At 39.2% G+C, this 12,825-nt stretch overlaps 1 protein-coding gene across 1 annotated transcript; it reads right to left on the reverse strand.

Moving 5' to 3' along the window:
- Positions 1-227: 227 nt before the first annotated feature.
- Positions 228-8,259, reverse strand: LOC121386561. The gene is made up of 4 exons (XM_041517504.1): positions 5,415-8,259; positions 3,099-3,443; positions 2,115-2,249; positions 228-469 (listed from the first exon to the last, which is right to left on the reverse strand). Exons 1-4 carry the CDS (start codon positions 8,226-8,228, stop codon positions 233-235), a joined length of 3,531 nt encoding a protein of 1,176 aa, XP_041373438.1. The 5' UTR covers positions 8,229-8,259; the 3' UTR covers positions 228-232.
- Positions 8,260-12,825: the final 4,566 nt, after the last annotated feature.

A 12,825-nucleotide genomic window follows, 5' to 3' on the forward strand; every position in this document is an offset into this window, starting at 1 on the left:
ATATTTTGTGAGATCGCACAGTCCGAATCCCATATTCTATATTGATCAACACTTCAAATCAGATATTTTGTGAGATCGAACGGTTTGAATCCCATGTTCTATATCAACGCATCAAATCAGATATTTTGTGAGATCGCACGGTTTGAATCCCATGTTCTATATCAAGACTTCAAATCAGATATGTTGTGAGATCGCACAGTCCAAATCCGATGTTTTGTATCAACACTTCAAATCAGGCATTTTGTGAGACGGCACGATCTGATCCCATGTTTTGCCTGATGGTGGCAACATTTTGTTTGTCTTTCTCGTGACGCTGCTGTAGTTTGTCCAGGTCGATGAATTCCAGTGTCTCCTTGCCAGGCTGACCTTTCGGAGACAGGGACACTTGAGACGCCAGCTCGTACGAGTTGTACTTCGTCACCCGCGGCTTAGGGGACGGCTTGGGTACATTTTTAGCATACTCCACAGCCTGAAAGTAAGTAAATAATTAACTAACTAACTAACTAACTAACTAACTAACTAACAACATTTATTCATGTTAGCATTAATGCCAAACAGCTACATGTAAACAGGGTTGCAAACAAATCACTACGCATTTTTAATGGAAGAAAGGAAATGTTTTATTTAACGATGCACTCAACACATTTTATTTACAGTTATATGGCGTCAGACATATGGTTATGGACCAGAAAGATATTGAGAGAGGAAACCTGCTGTCGCCACTTCATGGGCTACTCTTTTTGATTAGCAGCAAGGAATCTTTTATATGCATCATCCCACAGACAGGATAGTACATACCAGTCTTTGTTACACCAGCTGTGGACAACTGGCTGGAACGAGAAATAGCTCAATGCATGGGCCCATCGACGGGAATCGATCCTGGATTACAACTAATATTGTGGGTAGAATGATGGAAATGCATGGTGAAAAGGTTTCAGGCTAGCTAATTTTGACTGAAAATCTCTATTGTTTTTGCCCAAATTTGTACCTTTATGAAAACAAATAATTTTTAAATAAACAAATAATAAATAAATAAATAATACTAATAATTAAAAAAATAATAATAAATATATATATATATTTTTTTTTAAATCAATAAATAAAAATAAATACACAAACTGTGGCTATTTGGTGTCTTCAAATACATCTATATGAACACTTGTTTCAGAGGGAAAAAAAGATTGAAACAGCGCTCTCACTCACTCGCACGCTCTCTCTCTCTCTCTATGTGTGTGTGTGTGTGTGTCTATATATATATATGTGTATATATATGTGTGTGTGTGTGTGTGTGTCCGAGTGTCCAAGTGTCTAAGTGTCTTGGAGGAATTTCCCAAGTACCTTAAGTCTAAACAAAGAGAAATAAACCTCGGACTCCTTAGTGGTGTTTATGCATGTTTAGTATAATAACACATTATGCTGGGTGCTTTAGTTGAATCCCTCACACATATATATAGATATATATACACATGTATATCTAGATAGATATATATATATAGATAGATAGATATAGATATAGATATAGATATAGATATATTAGATATAGATATAGATATAGATATAGATATATTATATATATATATATATATATTATATATATATATATATATATATATATATATATATATATATATATATATATATATATATATATATATATATATATACATTTGTATATATATATATACACATGTATATCGATATATATTTAAGAATTTAACATTATATTTTATTGACGTTCATGTGATGATAAACACCAAAACCGTTTTACACACTGTAGGAATGGCGTAGGTTTATAAGCACCAGGCCAGGTCTTAGATGGACAGACAGCACGTACCACTTTGCGTTTGTCGTTGGTATCCTGGTGCCGTGCTTATAAAACTCTTTTAGAGTCCAGGCTCAATCTCAAATGACATCACATGCATACATTTGTATGTCGTTGTCATGACGTTACTGTCTCAGACTCAATTAAGAGTCTCGAGTCTCGACTGTAAAAGCTGTATAAGCACCAGTGCCCCATTCCACGAAGCTATCTTAGCCCTAAGATCACTTTAAGTGTAGATGGCTTTGTGGAACGAGGCCCTGGCTTAGGTCTCAGCTGGACAGACATAACGTACCACTTTGCGTTTGTTCATGATGTCGTTGGTCTCCTTGGGTCGTGGGAACGTGGGGGGTTTCCTGTGGGCGAGATTCTTCTGGTTCTTCAGCTTGACCTGCCGCGCGTACTCCTCCTGTCTCATTTTCTTGTCCATCTAAAATGTATACAACACCATTAGTGAGGGCAAGAACCTGCCTCTACAGGTGCAGATTAAAAAACTAAATTTAGGGGGTGCAGCAGTGGGGTAATGTGGATTGTTTGTCTTAGACAAAATTTAATAACAAATCAAATGGAAAAAAGGGGATTAATTCTCAAGAATATTATCAATACCAATACATTGATCAAATTTGTGTTCCAGTTTTATATATAGTTTTATATATATCTTATACTTGTACCTGTCAAAGTTCTAATTTAAGCAGAATATATGAAAACTATTGTTTTATTTATTTTAACATTAAATGAGTGTAAGTACATTCTCAATGTCTCTTTCATTGGTATTCTTAATGTTTAGTACAGGTGATGACAGCAGTAAGTTTATTAAAGATGGAAGTTTTGTTGTTGTTGTTTTTTGGTGGGGGGGGGGGGGGGGGGAGGAAATGAGCACTGTATGATGTTGCATATATATATACAGTGAAATCTCTCAAAACCAGACCCTCTGTAAACCAGAATTCCCTCAAAACTGGACGTTTTTCATGATCCCTGTTTAAATAAATACCTGTGCAGAAGAGAACCTCTCTAAACTGGATACCTGTTAAAACGGGAAGTTTTACTTGGTCCCGAGAGTGTCTGGTTTCGAGGAGTTTTACTGTACATGTATGATGAAGTTTTTCCCTATAAAGGGACCCGTGAAAAACTGTCTAGATTATAACCTGGTCTACATGGAACTTCTTAAATGAATAAGTAGGCCAAAAAACCCATTTGATATGCACCTGCGCTACTTGTATGTACTTAATACGTTTGCCCCTTTTTTATAGTTTAGAGAATGCCCAGAGTATTAACTGACCCGTTCCCTGAAGGTGGCGCTGTCGAGGTCTGGCCCGAGAGTACCGAGTCGGACTTCCTTCTGCATGCGGCGGTAGTCGTCGATGTTGTAGATGGTGTACCACGGCTTCTCCTTCTTCTTCATCTTTGACTTCTTGAACTGGGCGGCGTAGCCCTCACTGTCTGATTCGGACTCCTGCCACGAGGGACCGTCCAGGTTCGTCTCGAACTGTGACAACTGGCTCTCTCCGCTCTTGGGGATCGGTGGGATTTTCGAGTACGGGCTCATGACGTCGCGGTTCTCTTTAAACTCGCCGTTCCTAGGCACGTCGTAGCCAGTGTATGGGTGGTACTGATTAGTACTAATCTGGAAGAAGAAAAAAAAAAATATATATATAGACAGGATAGCACATACCACGGCCTTTGATGTACCAGTCATGGTGCACTGGCTGGAGCGAGAAATAGCGCAATGGGCTCACTGACGGGGATCGATCCCAAACCGACTGCGCATTAAGCAAGAGCTTTACCACTGGGTCTATTAGAGTAGTTACATACAGTGTATAAAATACAGAAGTGTAATGTGAGGAAATGTTTTATTTAACGACGCACTCAACACATTTTATTTACGGTTATATGATGTTAGACATATGGTTAAGGACCACGCAGATATTGAGGTAGGAAACCCGCTGTCACCACTTCATGGGCTACTCTTTTCAATTAGCAGCAAGGGATCTTTTATATGCACCATCCCATAGACAGGATAGCACATACCACAGCCTTTGATGTACCAGTCGTAGTGCACTGGCTGGAGCGAGAAATCGACCAATGGGCCCACTGACGGGGATCGATCCCAAACCAACCGTGCATCAAGCGAGCGCTTTACCACTGGCTACGTCCCGCCCGGAAATAGTCAAAGTTGCCCCTATGAAAAAATGTGAAGAAAAAGATTTTCAATTTATTTTTTATCTAGTTGGGGAAAGACTGCGAACCGATTCTGTTTTAATACCCTCCCCACTCTTCCCCATTCCATCAGTTATTTAACAGGGTTAGCTCTGGATGAGCAAAACAATTCACCAAATTGTCTATTAAACTTTTTTTTTTTTAAATGTCAATTATTAGCGAGTGCCAGAGCTATAGCCCTGTTTTATGCTAGGTATACATCCCTGACCTGTGTATTAATCCCCTACTGGTCCAACTGGAGGGAATTATAGTTTTCATCTCCATCCTTCTGTCTGTCTGTCCCAACATGGGTTTTTTGCAGACGGCTTTGAGATATTGATTGTTATCGTTATGTTTTTAACATGCTCCTATATCACTAAGGTTTCGAGCATGTCCATCCCGGGTTCGACCTCTGGAAGCCAGGGGTCCAATCTGGGGCAGAAATTACTTAGGTCAATTTTGAAATTAAGCCAATGGGGATATGGGGGTTTAAAATGATATTTTTGATGCACCATTTCTAATAAAAAAGAAATTAATAAATAAATAAAGTTTTTTGTTATAATTTTTTATCGCGCACTTCTAAATTAAAAATATATATGCCATACAGAGTTCTCTAGGTTAATTTCCCAGGAGGTTGGGCCAAGGCCACAGGAAGTTTAGTTAGTGGGGGACAGAGTGTTATAAGGAGCACCCATCGTATTGGGAACTTCAGTCTGGCCGGAATAGGGGAGGGCCCCGATGGGGTGAGATATTGAGCTGAAATTTTGTTACAGATCAAGTTTAACTTTCATAGCGATTTACCCATTTTTGACGGAGTTACATGTATGGTCCTTGAACTTAGGAGATATGAACATTAGTTTTCTGGACTTGTGTTTCCAGAAGGCCTTGAGATATTAATCTAAAATTTTGTGTATAGCTTCATCATGTACCGTTACAGATCAAGTTTGACTTTCATGTCAATTTACACATTTTTAATGGAGTTAAGGCCCTCGCAATGTGAAAATTGTTTTTCCGGACTTCTTTTTTAGAAGGTTTTAAGATATTGAACTGAAACTTTGTATATAGCTTTATCATGTCCTGTTACAGATGAAGTTTAACTTTAATGGTAATTTACCCATTTTTTATAGAGTTATGGCCCTTGAACTTAGAAAATAGGAGAGAAAAAAATTTCAGGACTCTTTATTTTGCAATACCTAAAAATATTGAGGTGAAATGTTTTAAATAGGTTTATCATGTACTCTTACTGATCAAGTTTAACTTTCATGGTGATTTAAATTACTGACTTTTCACAGATGTTTGGCCCTTGAATTTAGGAGATACAAAACATTGTTGGGTCAGGTAGGGGACATGTATTGCTTTAGCTGTATACTCTCAAAATGCTTATTTGTAATGAGTTTACCTGTCTTGGAGCATACTGCTGTACAGCAGGATTCACTCTATCATCCGCTGCATCTGCAAATCCGTACGGAACACCGACACCGTACGGACCCGGGTTTGAAGGGCTCTGTCCAAACTGTAGATACTCCCCTGGCGGCGCGTTTCCTGGCGACAGTCTCAGCTTGACATCCACGATGATCTTCTGGCCGTCGTCCGTGATGATCTCCTGGGTGATGGGCTTCATCACGAGGGCCTGCCTCCCAGGGGAGAGCGGGGCTGACAGTGGCAGCATCATCGCCATTCTGTCGTGAGGCGGAGCAGACGCGAACTTCCCGCCCTCCTCCGGCCTCCTGGAGCTGAGTCCGCTCTCGCTCGGGTACTTCACCAGCTTCTTCTTCTGATTGACCTTCCCGTTCTTGTGGTCTGCGAGAAAGGCTGACCGGTTGTCCCAGAGATTTTCAGCCGACGCTGCTTTGTTCGAGGGACTCCTACGCACTACTGGTTCCTCCCTGTTCATCTCATGATGTTGAGGTTGAGGTTGAGGTCTGTTCAACACCGGCAGCTTGCTCGTAGAACTCTTCTTAGGTTTCGGTTTAATGAACACGGTCTCCAGCTTCACCTTCTCTTCGGCCTTTATGTCCTGGATCTGTCTGTACGTTCTCCTCGGCTGTTTACCGTAGTCGTACTTATTGTTCGAAACATAATCGTACTGTGGTTTCTCGGGTTCGGCTTGCAGCTTTTTCGATCCCTGCTTCTCGCCTCTTCTGTCATCGATGTCACTCTGCGGTGGAGAGTGGAAGTTCCCGCCTCCAGGATTCTCCACACCAAATCTCTCTTGGGTGTAGCTGTGTTCCTCCTGCGGCACGTCAGGATGGATGTACACGTGGTCGTAATTCCCAGCAGGCATCGGCATCTGGTGTGAAATAAACTGCTGCTCCACGGCAACGTCGTACCTCTCAATGGCGTCGCCTCTTTGGATGTATGCCGTCTGCTGCCACGAGTCGCCATAGTAACCAGGAGGAAGAGCGGCGGGATACAGAGTACCAGGCTCCTGCACGTAGATGTTTTCTTGCCCGTATTCTCTGTAGCCGTCGTACAGAGGAGGTTGTTGATCACTCTGACCGAACGGCTCAGGTGGTGGGTTGCTCCAGGCGTCTTTCTCCACCACTTGGATTCGTTCCCGCTCCCTCGCACTCAGCCCGTCGTAAAGTTCCAGAGAGTCGCGTGCCATGCTGCTTCGATTCTGTCTGTACGTGTCTTCGCTGTACTCCAATGAATCTCCCACAAACTCGCCATTATCCTCCGTGGAAAGGGGAAGCTTTGGGACCTCTATTTCCGAAACGTGTCTCTCGCTCTCCCTGACTCGCTCTTTCAACGAGTTCTGATAGTCCTGCTCCCTGCTGAGGGCAATCTCGTCGGCTGGGTCGAGTTTTGGTCCCACGGGAAGTGGGACTCCTCTGACAGGTGTCGGCGCGGCAACAGAGTGACTGCGGTCCTCATACCGGTCACTGTCTTCATAGCGAACGTGCTTGCCACTCCTAGATGGGCGGAGACTGGTCTCGGACACCACAGCTTCGTCCAGCTGTCTGTACGTGTCTGCCTTGTCGTCATAGTCATCGATGCGACTGCTCACAAAGCGGATGTCATCGTCCTCATCCGGATCTGGAGGCTCGATGTAGATCCTTCTCGGCTTGTTGGAATCCATGACGGTCTCACTAGACAGGTCTTCGCTGACTTTACTGGTTGAAGAACTTCTCAAAACCTGTCGTTTGGGAGACTCTATCTTAACAGGAACTAACAGATACTGTTTTTCAGACTTATCCTTGTCGTTGTCTTTCACCTTCTCGGAGTCATTACGATCTTTTTCTGTGTCAGTCAAGCTAGAACGGTTTTCGTCTTTTTCGAAGCTGGGATAATCTGCCTTAGTGACAAACGGATCACTGTCTGTGCTTACTGGTTCTGTCTGGGTTTTTAGTGACCGATCACTCTGAAGAGGACTTGGCAAAGCAGTGTCCTCACTGTGACTTGGCAAAGCAGTGTCCTCACTGTGACTTGGCAAAGCAGTGTCCTCACTATGACTTGGCAAAGCAGTGTCCTCACTGTGACTTGGCAAAGCAGTGTCCTCACTATAACTTGGCAAAGCAGTGTCCTCACTATGACTTGGCAAAGCAGTGTCCTCACTATGACTTGGTAAAGCAGTGTCCTCACTATGACTTGGTAAAGCAGTGTCCTCACTATGAAAACCCTCAAACGATTTCACAGAAGACTTCAGTGACACATACTTAGGAAAGAAATACTTGTCATCCAAAGGGCTCAAACCTGAAGCTCTCAATATATCTGGGTTAATAGATGACTGAATGTTACTGATGTTTCTCCTTCTCGGGATGACGTCTGCCGGGGAATCGTGGCTTACTCTACGAGAACGGCTGGTTCCTCTTCCAGTGTCTGATCTAGATGTCGAATTATGATCCTCTTTTGAATCAGAACCTATGCCAGTCTTGTGAACAATGTCTGTATTATCAACGAGTCGACTTTCAGATATGTCTGTATGCTGATTAGTGTCGGAGTCTGATGAAACGGGCTCTTTATCAGAACCTGTCACCTCAGTTACATTATGCAGCAGCTGAGATACTGCTGAATTGCTGTTATTAGTATTTTCTGTTCCGTTCCGCGAGACTGTTAATGTCGGATCAGAATCTTCGTTGAGGAGCTTTAGCAAGTCTGGATTCTGTGTGATAATCTGTCCCTGGGACCGGGGAGTATCCTCAGTCTTGGTTAAGTCTTTCGGTGAGTGGTTTGGCTCTGTCGAAGATACATATGAAGGGAGCTCACTCATGTTACCAACAGATCATCAGGCATTATGACAACGGTTCCTAAAATATAAAATAAAATAAATATAAAAATAAAAAATATTTATTAGGGCCCCGACTTTACATAATTGTTGAATGGCCCTTTAACCTTACTCATTTTACCAACAGATGATCAGGCATTATGACAACGGTTCCTAAAATATAAAATAAAATAAATATAAAAATATAAAATATTTATTAGGGCCCCGACTTTACATAATTGTTGAATGGCCCTTTAACCTTACTCATTTTACCAACAGATGATCAGGCATTATGACAACGGTTCCTAAAATATAAAATAAAATAAATATAAAAATATAAAATATTTATTAGGGCCCCGACTTTACATAATTGTTGAATGGCCCTTTAACCTTACTCACATATGTTACCAACATCAGGCATTATCACAATGGTTCCTAAAATATAAAATAAAATAAAAAATATTTATTAGGGCCCCGACTTTACATATTTGTTGAATGGCCCTTTAACCTTACTAATTTTACCAACAGATTATCAGGCATTATGACAATGGTTCCTAAGATATAAAATAAAATAAATATAAAAATATAAAATATTTATTAGGGCCCCGACTTTACATAATTGTTGAATGGCCCTTTAACCTTACTCACAAAATGTATTTATTAGGGCCCCGACTTTACGTAATTGTTGAATGGTCCTTTAACTATACAGTTACTGTTGATGGCACCTGCAGTCTAAGGACTTCATAACTAATGTCATAAAATCTGGATATACAAACTTATAACGCTGATATAAAGCACAATTGGTGTTTTGTGACAGCCTGGTCAACAATCGCTAGCACAATGATATAATTTCATTACAATATTCAAAACTTGTGGCACCATGTTTCAACCGTTTCTCAACTGAAATAGTGCAACAAATGGACACACAAACCATAAATGTATAACCTACCGTACTCAAAAACTCCCGATTGAAGTACTTGCATCATTATTAACAAATTAAATCTTCAATGACAACCTTAAAAAATATCCCCTCCATTTTAAATTTGCTGTGCACGTTAAGAAAAGTATTGCCTCAATGTGTCCTGTGCACTAGCTACTCCAGTGGTAATTTTTTGATATAATATATTTGACAAAAGGTACTTTTTATTTCTTTCATCTTTTAAAATTTAAACTTCATAATTTGGTCAGAATTATGAAAAATAAAAACATCCCGACCTGTAAACCACGTCATCTGCTGGTTATAGAATTTTAATATGGGTCAAGGTTAGTAGACAAGTTTTTATTTTAATGTGGCAAAGCATTGCAATAATAAACTTAATTTTGAATTTAAATGATGTCAGCATTCTAATGACATCACTTTACATCTCCTTACAATAACACTAAACTGGGTGCACATGATGTTTCATTTTCAGAATACTGGAAAAATTCCAATGCAAAATTGCTCTTGAATTTTTTTGTTTGTTTAAACATTATTAATGCTGCCGGATGTGTTTGAAGAAAACCTTGTAATTAATTGTTTTTACCTTTTACGAAAAATGGATTTCATGTGAAATTACCGTGAGATATGCTATATTTATTATGAACAAAGCCAAAACTACGGTGCGAAAAATGACAGCGTTGACCTTAATTAGCACATACAAAATTTGCCAAAAACACAACAAGAAAGATTTATCGAAAACGCATTCGTGACATTGTCACATGATTGTGTCGTATCATTACTTTAATTACTTGCCCGTTACATAATGCTGACGTTTCAGTGTGTCACTATACGCCGTTTTACGATTACAACACTATTAAATTTCTTGATTAGTGTATTTTAATCGCTATATTACTGTAAAATTATACAGCGTAAATGAAGCAGACTATTTACATGTTGCCATAGCTGCCATCGTTGGTTGTTGTATGGTACATTCCACCCATAAGATGCGCAGCACCGAAACATCCATGATATAATATTTCTCCATTGTAGACCTCAGCGTGTGTGTGTGTGTGTGTGTGTGTGTGTGTGTGTGTGTGTGTGTGTGTGTGTGTGTGTGTGTGTATTGCATGTATTATATACACATATAAGTTAGAGACATCAGAGACAGGCAGAGACAGACATAAAAAAGAAGAAGAAGAAGTTATATGACGATTTGGTATCTTTCAACGTGCATACATACGTACATACATACATACACACGCACGCACGCACGCACGCACGCATGCATGCATACATACATACATACTGTATACATACATACATACAATATATAGATATTCATACATCAATACATATATACATACATACATACATACATGTATACATACATACATACATACATACATACATACATACATACATACATGCATACATACATGCATACATACATACATACATACACACATGCATGCACACATGCATGCATGGGCTATTAAATTAATATTATATATATGAAAATAATTATAATCAGCTGGCGTTTATTTATTTATTTATTTATTTATTTATTTTCAGTTCACCCACACTGTCTATGAATGTTACCTAATGTCTGCTTATGTATACTTGTTTTATAGTGACAGACAAATATAAATGATGCGGTGGGGTGGGTGATTGGAGGCCATGGCTACGCCAGTGGTACTAACTAACGGATATAAATTGCATATATTATAACTTCTATCCAATCCTTTTGTTAGTGTGTATGCTCAGATTCGGTTTGAGGATCCGCGGGGCCTGTAGCACAAATAACATCGGGGGACCCTTCCCAGGATATATATTTTGCAACCCCCTCGGTTAGAGGGGATAAATGACCTGGGAAAAATAAATGTCCATATCATTGCGGGGCCCCCTGAAGTGCGGGGTCCGTAGCACGTGCTACATGTGCTACTAGGATAAACCAGCTCTGTAGTATGCTTGCGTGGTTGCGTGTGTGTGTGTGTTTGTGCGTGCGTGCGCGCAATAAAATAGAGATTTCGCAACCATACCGTTACTATTATGGACAGTGATACTTTGGACGTTATGTCTACAATAAATGGAATGCACTTCGCTTTCACGCTCTTTTCGTTTAAAGGGACATTACCGAGTTTGCTGCATTGTAAGATGTTTCCGACTAATAAAATATTTCTATGATTAATCTTATATATTAAATATTGTTTCTGGTTTAGAATATCAGTGTCTGTATATTCAATGTGTTTTTGGTTATCTTGATATTTGTAAGAAGCCCAAACTGGATTTTGTATTCAAATAATTTCGTACGTACGAAAACATCTTTTTTAGGAAATAAAAAGAAATTTAACCTAGTACAAATATTAGAACGGTCAGAAACACATTTAATATACAGCCACTAATAATTTATGTAGAAAAATATATTTGATATGTAATTACAGTCATTAAAAAGTCTGTTAGTCAATAACATCTGACTGAAACTGCAGCAAACTGAGGAATGTCCCTTTAAAAAGCCTGCTACATGTAAGTAAATTTTATAACGTTTAGTGAAATACCTTTTTTGAGGTGATGCACATCACAGTTTATTTATATAGTAAAAAGTATACAAATGTAGAAAACATAAAAATGTGTACATAGTATATAGCTTTAATTTTTTCAGGTGAGCATGCGCTGTCAAAGAGCGATGGTTTTGATGTTGAAATGACCTGCCTAATCGTGTAGGCTGAGAGGTTCCATCTGAGAAGGCGTGAGTGGGTTGTGTGGGGTTTCTTCCACTCTGGTTGGAATTTTACATGTTATATTAAAAGAACAATTTCAAGTAATTTGTCTCAGCTCAATATTCACTTTCGGCGAACCGCTCAAAATTACGCGTCACATTTGGCTGTAGGCCTACAATTCCTTCGGAAACTCATTACAAATTACGTATCACCAAACACCCACCTCGCTCCCTTCCGACCTCGGTCGTGCTGCCTGCCCTCCCTTGCACTTGCCATTGCGGTTGATCTTGCCTTCTCCCTACCCCACCCTTTTCCTGTCCTGGACGGAAGAGCTGACGAAAAACAGCAATTACACTCATGACAGGTGTACGCTACAACAGCTTGTTTTGAACGTGCACGTTAAACACCTTAACCTTGATCATGGTGTATTTAATTTGTTGGTGGATACCAATGAGTAGGCCTATCAAAAGGACCTTTTTTTCCTTTCTTTTTTTCTCATGAATTTCTTTATGACAGTCGTATCTGCAATAACTTCCATTACTAACATATATATATTATATATATATATATATATATATATATATATAATATATATATATATATATATATATATATATATATATATATAGTAGTAGTCGTTTTCGAGTTGAAAGACGCTATTTTATAGAGTGCTCAACCGTGTGGGAGCCAGTTGACGGTGTAATTAAATCTACATCTGATGAGTGAGAGCAATTCAACTCTCTCACGAAACAAGCCTGTCATGTAGAGATAAACATACACTTTTAACGATATATATATATATATATATATATATATATATATATATATATATATATATATATATATATATATATATATATATATATATATATATATATATATGACTGATTCTCAATAAAGAGGTGCATATAAGGATCATGAAACGACCAAAAAAAATTAAATTGAAATCAATGAATATTATATTCCA

This window comes from Gigantopelta aegis, chromosome 12, assembly GCF_016097555.1.
Source record: "Gigantopelta aegis isolate Gae_Host chromosome 12, Gae_host_genome, whole genome shotgun sequence".
Taxonomy (NCBI): domain Eukaryota; kingdom Metazoa; phylum Mollusca; class Gastropoda; order Neomphalida; family Peltospiridae; genus Gigantopelta; species Gigantopelta aegis.

What these genes read in the sequence shown, in the direction of transcription:
- LOC121386561 (XM_041517504.1), bottom strand. Translation starts at nt 8,228, where the DNA reads ATGAGTGAGCTCCCTTCATATGTATCTTCGACAGAGCCAAACCACTCA. An exon ending in GCGCCACCTTCAGGGAACGG is followed by an intron (nt 2,250 to 3,098) that starts GTCAGTTAATAC and finishes TATACATTTTAG; the next exon opens with ATGGACAAGAAAATGAGACA. An exon ending in TCATGAACAAACGCAAAGTG is followed by an intron (nt 470 to 2,114) that starts GTACGTTATGTC and finishes ACTTACTTTCAG; the next exon opens with GCTGTGGAGTATGCTAAAAA.